This window comes from Malania oleifera, chromosome 12, assembly GCF_029873635.1.
Source record: "Malania oleifera isolate guangnan ecotype guangnan chromosome 12, ASM2987363v1, whole genome shotgun sequence".
NCBI lineage: Eukaryota > Viridiplantae > Streptophyta > Magnoliopsida > Santalales > Ximeniaceae > Malania > Malania oleifera.
Window position 1 is genome coordinate 51,223,630 of NC_080428.1, and position 13,000 is coordinate 51,236,629.

General features: G+C 35.2%; 1 protein-coding gene across 1 annotated transcript; it reads left to right on the forward strand.

The window, feature by feature from the left end:
* Positions 1–5,101: 5,101 nt before the first annotated feature.
* LOC131144619 (ervatamin-B-like) lies at positions 5,102–7,004 on the forward strand. Its single transcript, XM_058093353.1, has 2 exons — positions 5,102–5,640; positions 6,209–7,004. The coding sequence occupies exons 1-2, from the start codon at positions 5,193–5,195 to the stop codon at positions 6,799–6,801; spliced, it is 1,041 nt and encodes a 346-aa protein (XP_057949336.1). The 5' UTR covers positions 5,102–5,192; the 3' UTR covers positions 6,802–7,004.
* Positions 7,005–13,000: the final 5,996 nt, after the last annotated feature.

Sequence of the window (13,000 nt, forward strand, 5' to 3'; positions counted from 1 at the left end):
CACACACTAAATTTGAATTTTTCAATGGGTTCAGTTAGCCAAGGAAAAGGCTGATCGGCTATTCTTGGGCAATTTTCCTTTCTTCATAAGTTCGGTCAACTAGCCAACTGACCAGTCGGCCGAGCCTTAAAGGTTGATCGGCTGAGACTATTTTTAAATTGAAAGCGCTGGTCGGTTGAGGAAGGAAGAAAGGCCAAGTTCAGGGGTCGGTCGATTAAGCTTAGTCAAACATTATCTTCTGGTCTACGATGTGGTTGGTCGATTGAGCTGATTATAACTTGAACTGGTTGGTCAATCGAGGTAAGTGAATTTCTCAGTTTTCGCCCTGATTTTGACCCTAATGATATTTCAAAACCTTTATTTGACTTTAACTTTTATGAAAAAGGATTTTTTATTAAATTTTAAGTGCCCTAAGGTCAATCTATGGTCGTTTTGAGCTTTCATCAACATCATGCATGTTATGCATTATTTCAGACCAAAAACCTAACTGCAATACAAATTAAAACACAACTTCTTTTTCTTCTTTGCTCTACTAACTTTATGAAATACGCCAGACTTTGATGGTCTTTAGGTTCCTCAGGCTTCCATTTTCTCTTATCACATGTGTGTACTGGATTATAGACCTGTTCAAGCACTCAACGCAAAGATAAGATACAAGTGCTTTGTCAGCATCAAAATAGGGATTAGACTCGAAAGGTCAACAAAACACCCTTGTGCTACTGACCCCCACTCTTCCTCTTAGGCGTGTACTGTTGCACTCGTCTTCCACCATTCTTTCCTTCTCTAAATTTTTCTAAGCTTCATGGTGTGAGATTCTTTTGCTAACAATACTCCCTTAGATGCCATAACTTTTCGTGAGTTTGCATCACCAACTGAAACTTCCTCTGGGAAAAAATGTATTTACACCTTTTAATAACTCGTCACTATCCTTATATTCGAGAGTACGAATATTATCTTTTGCTTTGATCTGTATTTTGAAAGCGATGTCACCGTTTGGAAGTAGGATATGTTTAGGAATTACCTTGGTTTATGGAACTCTAATTCTAATTAAGTCCATAAACCAGACAATATTGTCCATGATTTCCTTCAATCTTCCATAGGTTGTTGGTATGGCTTCCAATAATGATTTTTGTCAAATATGTAATGGAATCCCTCTAATAATGATCCATTTTGTGCCTCATTTTTTTGAGTGTTTGTAGCTAAGCATTACAAGGTCCCATTTACTTAACATTAATTATTTTTTCTTGAAGCTTATGTTCTTTGAAAGTAGAACTCTTATTGCCATCTTGCCACTATCAAAATTGAAGATAAGATAGTCGAACGAGAGTCGTTTGATCTTAATGTCACCCTTAATGTTCCAAGCTTCCTTGGACCATGCAACTAATGATGGATTAAATTTAACAGCATGGTCAAACCTTCCTATTATGCACCTCTCCATGAACTCCTTCCTATTTTTGAATCCTCCCAACTTTGATTCAATGCATTTGCCAATGTCATGGAATTTGATTTTACTAGTACCCCCTAGGAAGAAGCCTAAGTTATTAGCTACTTAAGTATAGGTATATCCTTGTTCTACTAACTTTTTATTTCCACAGATGCCTCATACTAATTGGCATCTCTCCTTTATCTTTGAGGCCAACTTTTTTAATGCAAGCACAAGCTGCTCCATCTTTCATAGTAATTGGTGTCTCACACATTGTAGTGCTAAAAGAGACACTCCATTTAAATTGGAATATATATATATATATATAGAGAGAGAGAGAGAGAGAGAGAGAGAGAGAGAGAAATTTATGTACAAAAGAATACAACCAACTCCCATCTATTTATACACATTGAGTTGTTATTCTAGTGCATGTAAATGGCGGGAATAAAAAAAAAAATCTATAGAATAACAAACTCTTCCTGCTCATTTCATCACATGAGATTCTCCAAGTCAACAACCTTCCATGTGCTTTTATTTATAAGCCTTTAGAACTTCTAACACTCCCCCTCAAGATGGATGATAGATATTTATCATTCTCATTTTGATTATGAGCTTTCTAAACTAGTTGAAGCCCAGAGGCTTTGTCATGATATCAGCCACCTAGCTATACGATCTAACATGAAACACACAAATTAAACCTGCTTGTAATTTGTCCCTCACCGTGTGATAATCAAGTTCAACGTGTTTTGTCCTTTCGTGAAAAAAAGGATTAGAAGATATGTGAATTGTGGCTTGATTATCACAAAAACAATAGTGCAACTTGTAGATGATTAATTTTGAAATCAAGTAGCAAATTTCTTAACCAACTTAGTTCACAAATAGCTACTGCCATTGCCCTATATTCTACTTCTTTTGAAGATCTTGAGATGATTTGATGCTTTTGAACTTCCAACTAATCAAGTTATCCCTAGAAAATATTGTGCAACCTGTGATAGATCTCCAAGTGTCATGAAACCCTGCCGAATCACTATTGGTTACACTTTAGGATAGAAAACAATGGTAGCAAAGGAGAAAAATAGGCCCAGACCAAGAGTTCCTTTAATATATTGCACCACCCATGTTGCAACTCTTATGTGAGGCTCTCTTGGTGTTGCGATAAATTGACTAATCTTTTGCACTACATAAGCCAAATCCGGTCTGGTGATTATCAATTAAATCAAATGCCCAATCAACTTTCTATACTAAGATGGATCCGAAAGCTCAGCACATTCATCTTTGGTTCAGACCAAATGTTACTCCATAGGAAACTTGAGTTGTTTAGCACCTAACAAGTCATGATCTTGAACTATATCCTAAGCATACTTTCTCTAGCGTAAATGAATTCCAGCTTTAGATTTGGATACCTATAAGCCAAGAAAATACTTCAAATTGCCCAAGTCTTTCAACTTGAAATGACTATTAAGGAATGACTTCAATTCAGCCACTGTAACTTCATTTTCCACATAAACAAGTAACACAATCAAAGAAGTACTAATTTGCTTGTTAAAAAGAGAGTAATTAGCTTTTGAGGTTTAGACATGGAGAAAATAGAAAGACCAAGAGCTTGGCATGCTGGAGACAACCTATAATATTAAGTTAGAGATGCAGAGATGGGGTAGGGAGTCCCTTCCTATGAAGAAGATGAAGGAGGAAGTGCAAAGGAAGCCTATGAACATTGATAGTCATCCATATTGTGAGGTTCTCTTCAGATTCTAGAGGATCTACGTGGAGGAGAAGGTAAAAGACTGGGAGGTAAAGGATTGGGAGGTAGGGAAGACATGGTGTTATCTGGTGAAGAAGCGTGTATTAGTTGGTCGGCTAGAATTGAGGTATTAGGAATAGGGACTGGAATTACTAGAGGTTGGAAAGAACTAGGAGGTGAGCTAGAACCATAAAAGAAATAAACAGGGTCACGCTGATTTGAGGGCTGACCATATAGAAAAATATGCTCATGAAAGAGAACACATCGGGATATAAATGTTGAGTGAGTATTTAACTTAATCAAATAGTTTATATCTTTTGATGTTAGGTGGGTATCTGAGGAAGAGACATTTTATGGCTCTAGGTGCAAATTTTGACCGATTGTGTAAGAAAGTAGTAGCATAACAGAGACATCCAAATATTTTTAGATGTGAGTATGATGGTTTTTTGTTCATTAAGAGTTGATATGGTGAATAATTGTTTAGAGAAGAGACTGGAAGTCTATTTATGAGGTATACGGCTGTAAGAATGCTGTCTGCCCAAAAATGAAGGGGAAGATTTGCTTTAAACATTAAATATGTTGATGTTTGCGCTGCACAACTGCATTTTGTTGTGGAGTTTCAGCACAATTTAATTGATGCTCGATCCCTTTAGTGGTATAAAAATCAAGCATAGAAAATTCTGAGCCATTGTCACTTCCAATTGTTTTAACTTTGATTGAAAAATGATTTTCGACAGTGTTGCAAAATGACTGCAATAATGGCCTAGTATCATATTTGGATTTCATTACTTATGTCCATGTAGCTCTAGAGAAATCATCCACTATTGTTAAGAAGTATTTGAAACCATCTTATGAGCAAATATAATTTAAAATTGTATTGATCCTCTTTCTAGCTAATCAATACAAATTCATGTCCAAACCATAATTCCCATGATCTCAAATACTACATAATTTTTTTGATAATTGAAAAGAAAAATTACTTTTTGAATTAATTATTCTCAGATCTATAAATAAAAATGAACTTTTTTTCACAAAAAAAAAAAAAAATACTCTTAAGTTTTACATTTTAATGAAAATCTTGAAAAAATAAAAAATAAGTTGGAGCTCTTATAATTCTTCGAAAAACTAAGATGAAACATAGAAAACTAATTTTCACAAGTAATCACTCTTTTAAAGTTTTCTCTGCTTTTATCTTTTTCTAAAAAAATAAGTAAGCGATCATGTTTTTTGTGTTTCTTCCTGTCTTTGTTTATCTCTTCCTTTTTTCAATTCTTCCAGTTTTTGTTAGTTCTATGTCCTTCTTTAGTTTTTGTTTGTCCTATGTCCTTGTTTAATTTTCTTGTTTGTCCTTTGCTTTCGAAGATATTTGTAAATCATTTTCTTTTTTACGTACGTACAGATCTTGGTCTTCTTATTAATAATAATGACCTTCTTAACCTTTCAAAAAATAAAACAAAAAAACTATCCATGAGCAGCCATTGTCTATGCTACAGTTCCTTTCGCTTAGATTCTTCCCAATCTTGAATATCCACGAATCGATCAAAGCTTAATAGAACCCAATGTTAGTGATAAGGAAAATTCTACGAATCGCACTTATGAATTCTATGCATCGCATGGGCTCTTATTGTAAGCTGTTGAATTTTAAAAGTGACAGAGAATAACGAGGTGCATATGGTAACAATGGTACGCGCTCTAGCTCCAGGGGTATGGGCTGTATATGTCGGTCATAATGATAATGACCCAAAAATTAAAAGTCCTTCTACCATATAATTCTCCCGAGGAATCTCATATTATACAATTTCAACGAAGGTATTAATCGGCGTTGACTGGGGAAGCTGGTCGAAGAACCCCAGTCTGGCTGCGCAATGTGCGCTGTTATAGCAAGAAGCTCCATCCCAATACGTCATAAAATTTTACATTTCCTCTCTATAAATACCAGTCGAGCGTCTGAAGGATTATTGCAGTGAATTGCAGACACACTTCTGCAAACTGCAGACTCTATACACCTTATTTGTTTAAGCAGGAAAAATGGCAATGAGCCCAAAACCAAGCCATATAAGCTTTGCTGCGTTTGTAGTGCTCATGGGATTCGGGATGATGGCTTCTCAGACCATGTCCCGCTCGCTGCAGGAAACGTCCATGCAAGAGAGGCACGAGCAGTGGATGGCTCGCTACGGGCGCCGATACAACAGCAGCGCCGAGAAGCAGAGGCGTTTCATGATATTTAAAAAGAGTGTGGAGTTCGTTGAGAAGTTCAACAGCGCCGTGAATCGGTCCTACACCCTCGGCGTCCACCAATTTGCGGACCTAACTGAAGAAGAGTTTCTGGCCACGCATACTGGCTATAGTATGCCCTCCGATAAAATGTCAACCGAACCGACGCCGTTTAGGTACGAAAGCATGACTGATGTCCCATCCAGCATCGATTGGAGGAAGAGAGGAGCAGTTACTTCGGTTAAGAACCAGCTTCAGTGCGGTACGGACGAGAAACCTTTTTCTAATTAATTTACTTCTATTATAAATTTATGTTAGCTTTCAAAAAATTTTGTTGGTTATATAAATATATAAATGAGAGTGAATTTTGGTGTGATTTTGAGTTATGACATGATATTTTCATATGATAGTATTTATATATATATATATATATATATAAAGTATTTTAGGTTTGTGCTACATATTTATAAGGAATGTTTACTTATGTATGTAAATAAGTCAAGTTATTTTAAGGTTAACATGGACAATAGTAGTTTGACCCACAATATGGTGTACGTCATACATGCACACACATGAATATACATACTTGTAGTTAAGGATCAAAACACTAAGTCTTTTTTTATTGATGGTACGGTGGAGATCAAATTTCACAAGTATTACTTGAACCAATGGATCACTACATAAATTGTTATGTGTTTTGATGGTTGGTCCTATGTTTTTCTTTGATTTGTTGTAATGCATATACTTTCCAAAACCATAATAGTGATATATTTGCTTCCATTTTCTCACCAATCAAACACTATATTGTCTAAAAAATGAGTTGAGTGTAGGGTGCTGTTGGGCATTTTCGGCAGTAGCAGCTATGGAAGGAATTACCAAGCTCAAATCTGATAAATTGATCTCTCTATCCGAACAACAACTAGTAGATTGCAATACATACGGCAATAGTAGAGGGTGTGGAGGTGGTTCTATGGATGATGCATTCAACTATATCCTACAAAACCAAGGACTTAGCAGCGAAGAAACCTATCCCTACCAAGGAATTGATGGAAATTGCGACACTCAGAGGGCAGCCTCTCCTTCAGCCAAGATTAGTGGGTATGAAAATGTACCTTCAAATGACGAGGCATCATTGTTAAATGCAGTAGCCAATCAACCAGTTTCTGTCGCGATTGATGGTGCTGAAGAATACTTCTTGCATTACACTGGTGGGATATTTAATGGTCCTTGTGGTACTAAGCTAACCCATGCTGTCACAATTGTTGGGTATGGTGTGGATGAAAATGGAACCAAATATTGGCTAATTAAGAATTCATGGGGTGAGACTTGGGGTGAAAATGGCTACATGAGGCTGCAAAGAGATATTGAGGATCCACAGGGCCTTTGCGGCATTGCCATGAGACCTTCTTACCCTACTGCATAACTTATATTGAAAAGATCCATAGATCATGATCTAGTTTATCCACTACATTACCTCTATATTTCTTCTTAATTTGTGCACTGTTTTGTGTGTGTTTGGAATTTCTATGCAAAGTAAATCAAGTTATAGAAGTTATTCTATTTGTGTCCTTAATTAGTTTTCCCATTGAAATAGTTCGAATAAAGGGTTCCTTTGTTTTGTGGATTCTTCTTTTCTTTCCTTTTCTATTCTATAATAATGCTTCTTTCAGCAAGACAAGCATCATACTACAAAATATATATATATATATATATATATATATATATATATATATGTTCTTTTAGAGACAATTTTAATAGTAACCAACACAAATCATCACTAGTAATACTTTATTGGTAACGATTCAAAAATAACTACAAGTAAGACTATTAGTAGCCAATATAGAAAGGGTCACTATTGACTCATTATCAATGATGCATAGGCATCTACATACAATTAATACTTGAGTCACTAAAAGTCCTATGCTATGAGGGGATTATGGTGTTGAAATTTTTGTGACCCTTTTTCATTAGATGCAACACATTAATGTCGGTCAATAATTGTAAACACCCGGAAATTTAAAAAGGATTAAAATAATTTAGAAAAAAAAATAAATAAAATAACAGATAAATAAATAAAAGGAATGATGTGGGAAAAGAGAAAAAAAATTAAAATTGAAGAAATTATATTAAATTAAGATAAATTAAATAATTAGTTATTAAATTAAATATTTTTACATTGGATTTAAAAAATAAAAAATAAAAAAACTAATTGAAATAAGAGAAATATATATATGGTTAATATAATATATAAATATATATATTTATATATATATATATATATATATATATATAAATTACTGACAAAAGGATAAGAAGAGAAGAAAGAAAGAAAGAAGAAGGAAGAAGAAGAAAGAAGAAAGAAGAAAGAAAAAGAAGAATCAGCAGACACCACCCCCCCTCCTCTTGAATATTTAACCTGCCAGCCACCTCCGTCTCCGTCTCTCTTCTTCTCTCAATTACTCGGCGAATTGGTAGCGGATCGAAAAACGGAAGGTGCCATTGGATTCCTGGTTCTGCTGCCGACATTGCTACTGGAGCAGATTTTTCATGGGAACGGCTTAGGCACTGCTTCTGGGAAAAAATAGTTTTTCCCCATTTTCTCAATTTTTCTGTTAATATGTGGTTAAATCGATGAACGGACACCACCACGGGGTCCTAGTTGTCATCATCGTCATTTTGACGTATGTAATTTTTCAATTGGGGTTTTTTAGACCCTACTCCAAAGCGAGAGTGGGATTTGAGAAATTTGGCAATTTGGCTAAATTTAAGGGTATTATTATTTATTTAGGAATTATGGTCCTAGGAAGTATTAAATTAATATTTTATTCAAAAATAATTTATTGGAATTAGGAATTTAATTTCAGGGTCCGGGTGAGCGCTGCAGGTATTTTTCGGAGTCCCTGTTGGCGTAGTTTAAGAAATAAGGTAAGGGGAAAAATATATATTAAATTATAATTTTTATAAATTTAATGGAAAAATAATTTGTGTTATATGTACGTGTATATAATTCAGTATGGATAAAATGCCAACTGTTTAAATTATATTTTTTTTTCGAGTTTAGGGCTGTTTATTAGATATGTATATGCAAAAATAAACTGATGAAAGTGAGAAATATTTTCAGGATAATTAAGTAAGAAATGAAAGGTATTTTTAATATATAAACATTAAATATTGGTTGGCTTATTTTACAGGCAGTGTATGAATTTTACTGTTAAATTGTGTGGCATGAGAATCTGTGTAAATATATGTTAAATGTATGAGATATAGGCTAAGTAAGTAAAACCATGAAAATAAAATATGATATGGACAATGTTGCCTGTGTGTGCTAATGCAATCATGTAAACAGCTGAAAAATGTTGGGTAAACAGCTGAAAGATGCTGGGTAAAACAGTTGAAAGTGGCTGGGTAAATGTGTCATAGCTGAAAGTGGCTGGGTAAATGTAAAACAGCTGAAAGACGCTGGGTAAAACAGCTGAAAGATGTTGGATAAAACAGCTGAAAGATGCTGGGTAAAACAGCTAAAAATGGTTGGGTAAATGTGTCACAACTAAAAGTGGCTGGATAAATGTGTCACAGCTGAAAGTGGCTGAGTAAATGTGAAACAGTTAAAAGTGGCTGGGTAAATGTATAACAGCTGAAAGATATTGGGTAAAACAGCTGAAAGATGCTGGGTATGAAATGAAAAGGGAAATGAATGCAATGGAAATGAAATGTGAAATGTGAAATGTGAATAATGTAAAATGGGAAAGAGTCACTTAAAGTGAAATGCAATGCAATGTTAAGTCATGAATATGAACAGATGTGTATGATTGAATGATGATAAAAAGAATGATGTATTATGATATTAGAAGTATGTATGTACGTAGAACATGTTACGATTGGGCGAGATGTACCTTTTGCCTGAGGGCTTGCTGAGTAAGGCGAGTGCACTAGTAGCTTCAGATGTGGCAGTAGCTGCATAACGCGTTAGGGCAGAGGGAACCTACTTGTATGGGCGGGTAGAATTCCCTATCCTTAGGGCTTTTGCTGGTAAACTATTGTTGAATGCGTGAGTACGAGATTAATTTATTACTTGAGGGCTTACTGAGTAAGGTGAGTGCCCTGGTATGCTTAAATTGTGACCTTCGGGTTGCCAAATGTATCAGAGCAGAGGGGTGCTACTTCATTGGGCGGGTAATCACCCCTATCCTCGGGAAATCTCGTGGGTTAAACATTCGCATGTGTTTGATTAGGATCAGGGAAAGCTTTTGAAAATTATGTTAAGAATTTTCAAATGTTAAATATTATGTTATATATAAACTCATGTTGGCCACACACTGCTTTAATATATGATTTCTTCCCTTACTGAGATGTGTCTCACCCGAATATAAATTTATCTTTTTTTTTTTTTCAGGATTTCATCGAGATCGAGCTTAAAGAGCTCGAGGTTCTATAACATTATTGGGAAATAGTAAAAGAAAATGGTATATTTCTATGTTAATTATGAGATGCAGAAATTTATGTTTTACATCCTTATATTTTAAGTCTGTGGAGAAAAGAAAGTTGTGAACATACTGAATTATTTTGGGAGTTATGTAATTATGAAAATGCAGGTGTTGGATGATTTAATATGGATTATAGTTAGAATTAGTAAACTCTGGTATTATTTTATATGACGATTATGATCATGTTTTTCTACTGCGTATGTTTTGGAATATGATTTATGAGGATATGATCAGGTATAAAGCGTCGGACCCGGGATTAAGGGTTCGGGGCACTTCAATAATAATTTCCTATTAGTGACCCATTTGAATTTGTCACTAAAAGTTTCTATTAGTGAAAAATTTTTCCTACTCACTAAAAGCTTTGACATAAAATTAATATTGATAGTTTATGAAGTTATCACCAATAATGGTTCCTAGAAACACTATAAAAAAAAAAAAAAATCTTCTTAGTGATAAAGTAAAAATCATCACTAATAATGCATTATTAGTGACAAAAAATAAATTTGTCACTAATAGTTAAGGCATTAGTGAAGAAACTGGTATCCATCACTAATAATGCACTTTTAGTGACAGTTTTCCCTTTGTCACTAAAAGTAGGTTTTCTCGCTCAAACTATCGCGTGAAAATATTAGTAACAATTTATCAGATATTAATGATGAAAGTTTTCGTCACTAATACTCTATTATTACTGATGATTGCCAAAAAAATCACTAATAGTCGTATTTGTAGACACCCTAATTTTTACCAGGCCTACCCAAAAAGACCAGATATAATAAAGTCGAATTTAAATCCAAGCAAGTCCTAGTCATCCTATTTTCAAGAAGAGTCTCGGTTTGTTTTCAATTGAGTCCTTTTCGAAATTTGGGTCCCACTTAAAGTCTAGAGTTTCCAAGTTGAGTCTCGATATCGGTTATGCTTGACACATTCATTTCAAAATTAATTTTCTCCGTAAAACTTGTGTGTTCAAAATTCTTCCTATTTTTAGTCCCAAACCAGGTTTTAGAGTGGATTTTAGTTGCAAAATTAATGTCACTAGGAGTATGACATAAGCCCCATCCCGGTATCATTCACCATTTGTTTTCTTAGTCCTGGTGTTGGGGTCCTGCAATTTCAAAAAAGGGCATTTTCAAAATTAGAGCCCCATGTTTTTAGGTCCCTGTTTGAGTCCTAGTACTAAAGAAAATTTTGAGTCCTTGTTATTTAGTTTCAAGTCAAGGTCTTGTAATTAGGCTAGGGTTTTGAAATGAATATGGTATATTAAAAAATTGAGTCCTTTTAAGTTTAATTTTAAAAGTTTAAGTTCTTCTAACTTTTAGTTAAATTTCCTTAGACTGTTTAATTTTTAATGTGAGCCCTAGATTCTAAATTTGAGTTTTAATTGAGTCTTTTAAAACCGAGTATTTGTGGAGTTTTTACGCATTTTTATTGCAAGGTATTTTTAGGAGCAAGACTAGTCAAACTTCGGGTCAAAATTGAAAAAATAAAAACATAAGGTCATATTTTTTGGGAGGAAAGGGCACTTGCCCAGGTGAAAATACAGAAAATAAAAGAAATACAAAAAATATTAATGCAAAGCATGGAGAAATAAAAAATGTACAAACACATGTTGCATCACAAGCAACACAGGGGTACATGGGGAGAAAATCCAAAGAAATAATAATGAAAAAGGGGAAAAGGAAAAGCGTGCGAGATATTCTTCTGTAACAAACTTTAGGTGCCAAACAATTTGCTGGAGAAAGTCTCAGTGCAAGCCTATAAAAAGGGCTACTAGGAGTACATTTGTAGAAACACACAGAGAGGGGATTCTTGCACACAGAAAGGCACAGGGGAGGTCTCCGTACCCACTATTCACTCACCATCTTCATTCACTGCACATCACCTCTCCTCACTCTCTTAGTTCCCACACTTTGGTTTTCCCATCTCTCCCTCATCTCGCTTATAGGCATTACTCATTGTCACCTCCATCTCTCTCTTTTCTCTCTTGTCCTCGCACGAACTCCCATCACCACCTCAACTTGTCCCTAGCAACGACCCAGCTCCACACTATCTCTCACGATCGCCTCTGCATCACCATAGCATTGTTGCCCCCGCCAACCTCTACTCTAAATCGTCTTTTCCTTACTTTCCAACCACCATCGCCGGCGAAGTCACCCGATCACCGCCACTACCAACGTCACCTGACCTCTGCTTCTTTCGGTTGTTCGGCTTTTTTCGCTGGTTCATTTCCAATAGTTCATTTCTGGTGAGCACATCGGCATTTCTCCAGCAACATTTAGTCCCATCTCTTCATCATCGTTCACGCACCGGCTACGTGCGGCCAAGAAGCACGACCACCCAGCATGTACAACCACCCAAACCAACGGCTCCGACTGCACCAGCAACACTACCATCTCCATCAACCATGAGCTTCCTACTCGCATAGACGGGCAACTCCAGTGTATGCACCCTCTCCGACCGCCTCACAGCCACTTGATCCAGACTCCGATCGGTAGCTAATTCTGGAAATCAACCTCCAGTTACGCAGACAATTGGTCACGGCCACCAGTAGTGAAGGATCAAAACCGTCACTAATAATCACAAAACCATTAGTAATACTATTAGTGACGGTTTTGTGATTATTAGTGATGGTTTTGAATTAGTCTCTATAACTGCGATTACTAATACTTATTAGTGACAAATCCTAAAAGCGTCACTAATAATAAAGTATTAGTGACAGATTATAACCATCACTAAAACCCTAATACTGTCACTATAAATTCTACATTGACTCGACTCAAAATCGTCACTAATAGTAAAGTATTAGTGACGGTTTCAAAATCGTTACTAATAGTAAAGTATTAGGTACTAATTTCAAAACCGTCACTAATAGTATAGTATTAGTAACGAGTTTCAAAACCATCACCAATAATATATTATTAGTAACGAATTTGAAACCGTCACTAATACTTGAGCTTTAGTGACGCTTTTGAAATTTGTCACTGATACTCTACTATTAGTGAAAATTTTGAAACTTTAACTAATACTTAGAAAATGGACAATTATTAGAGATAGTTTTAAAACCGTCACTAATAATTTAAAATTAATAATTTTTTTAATCACTAATTTCTATAAAAAATTGCAATTACATTTTTGCATACA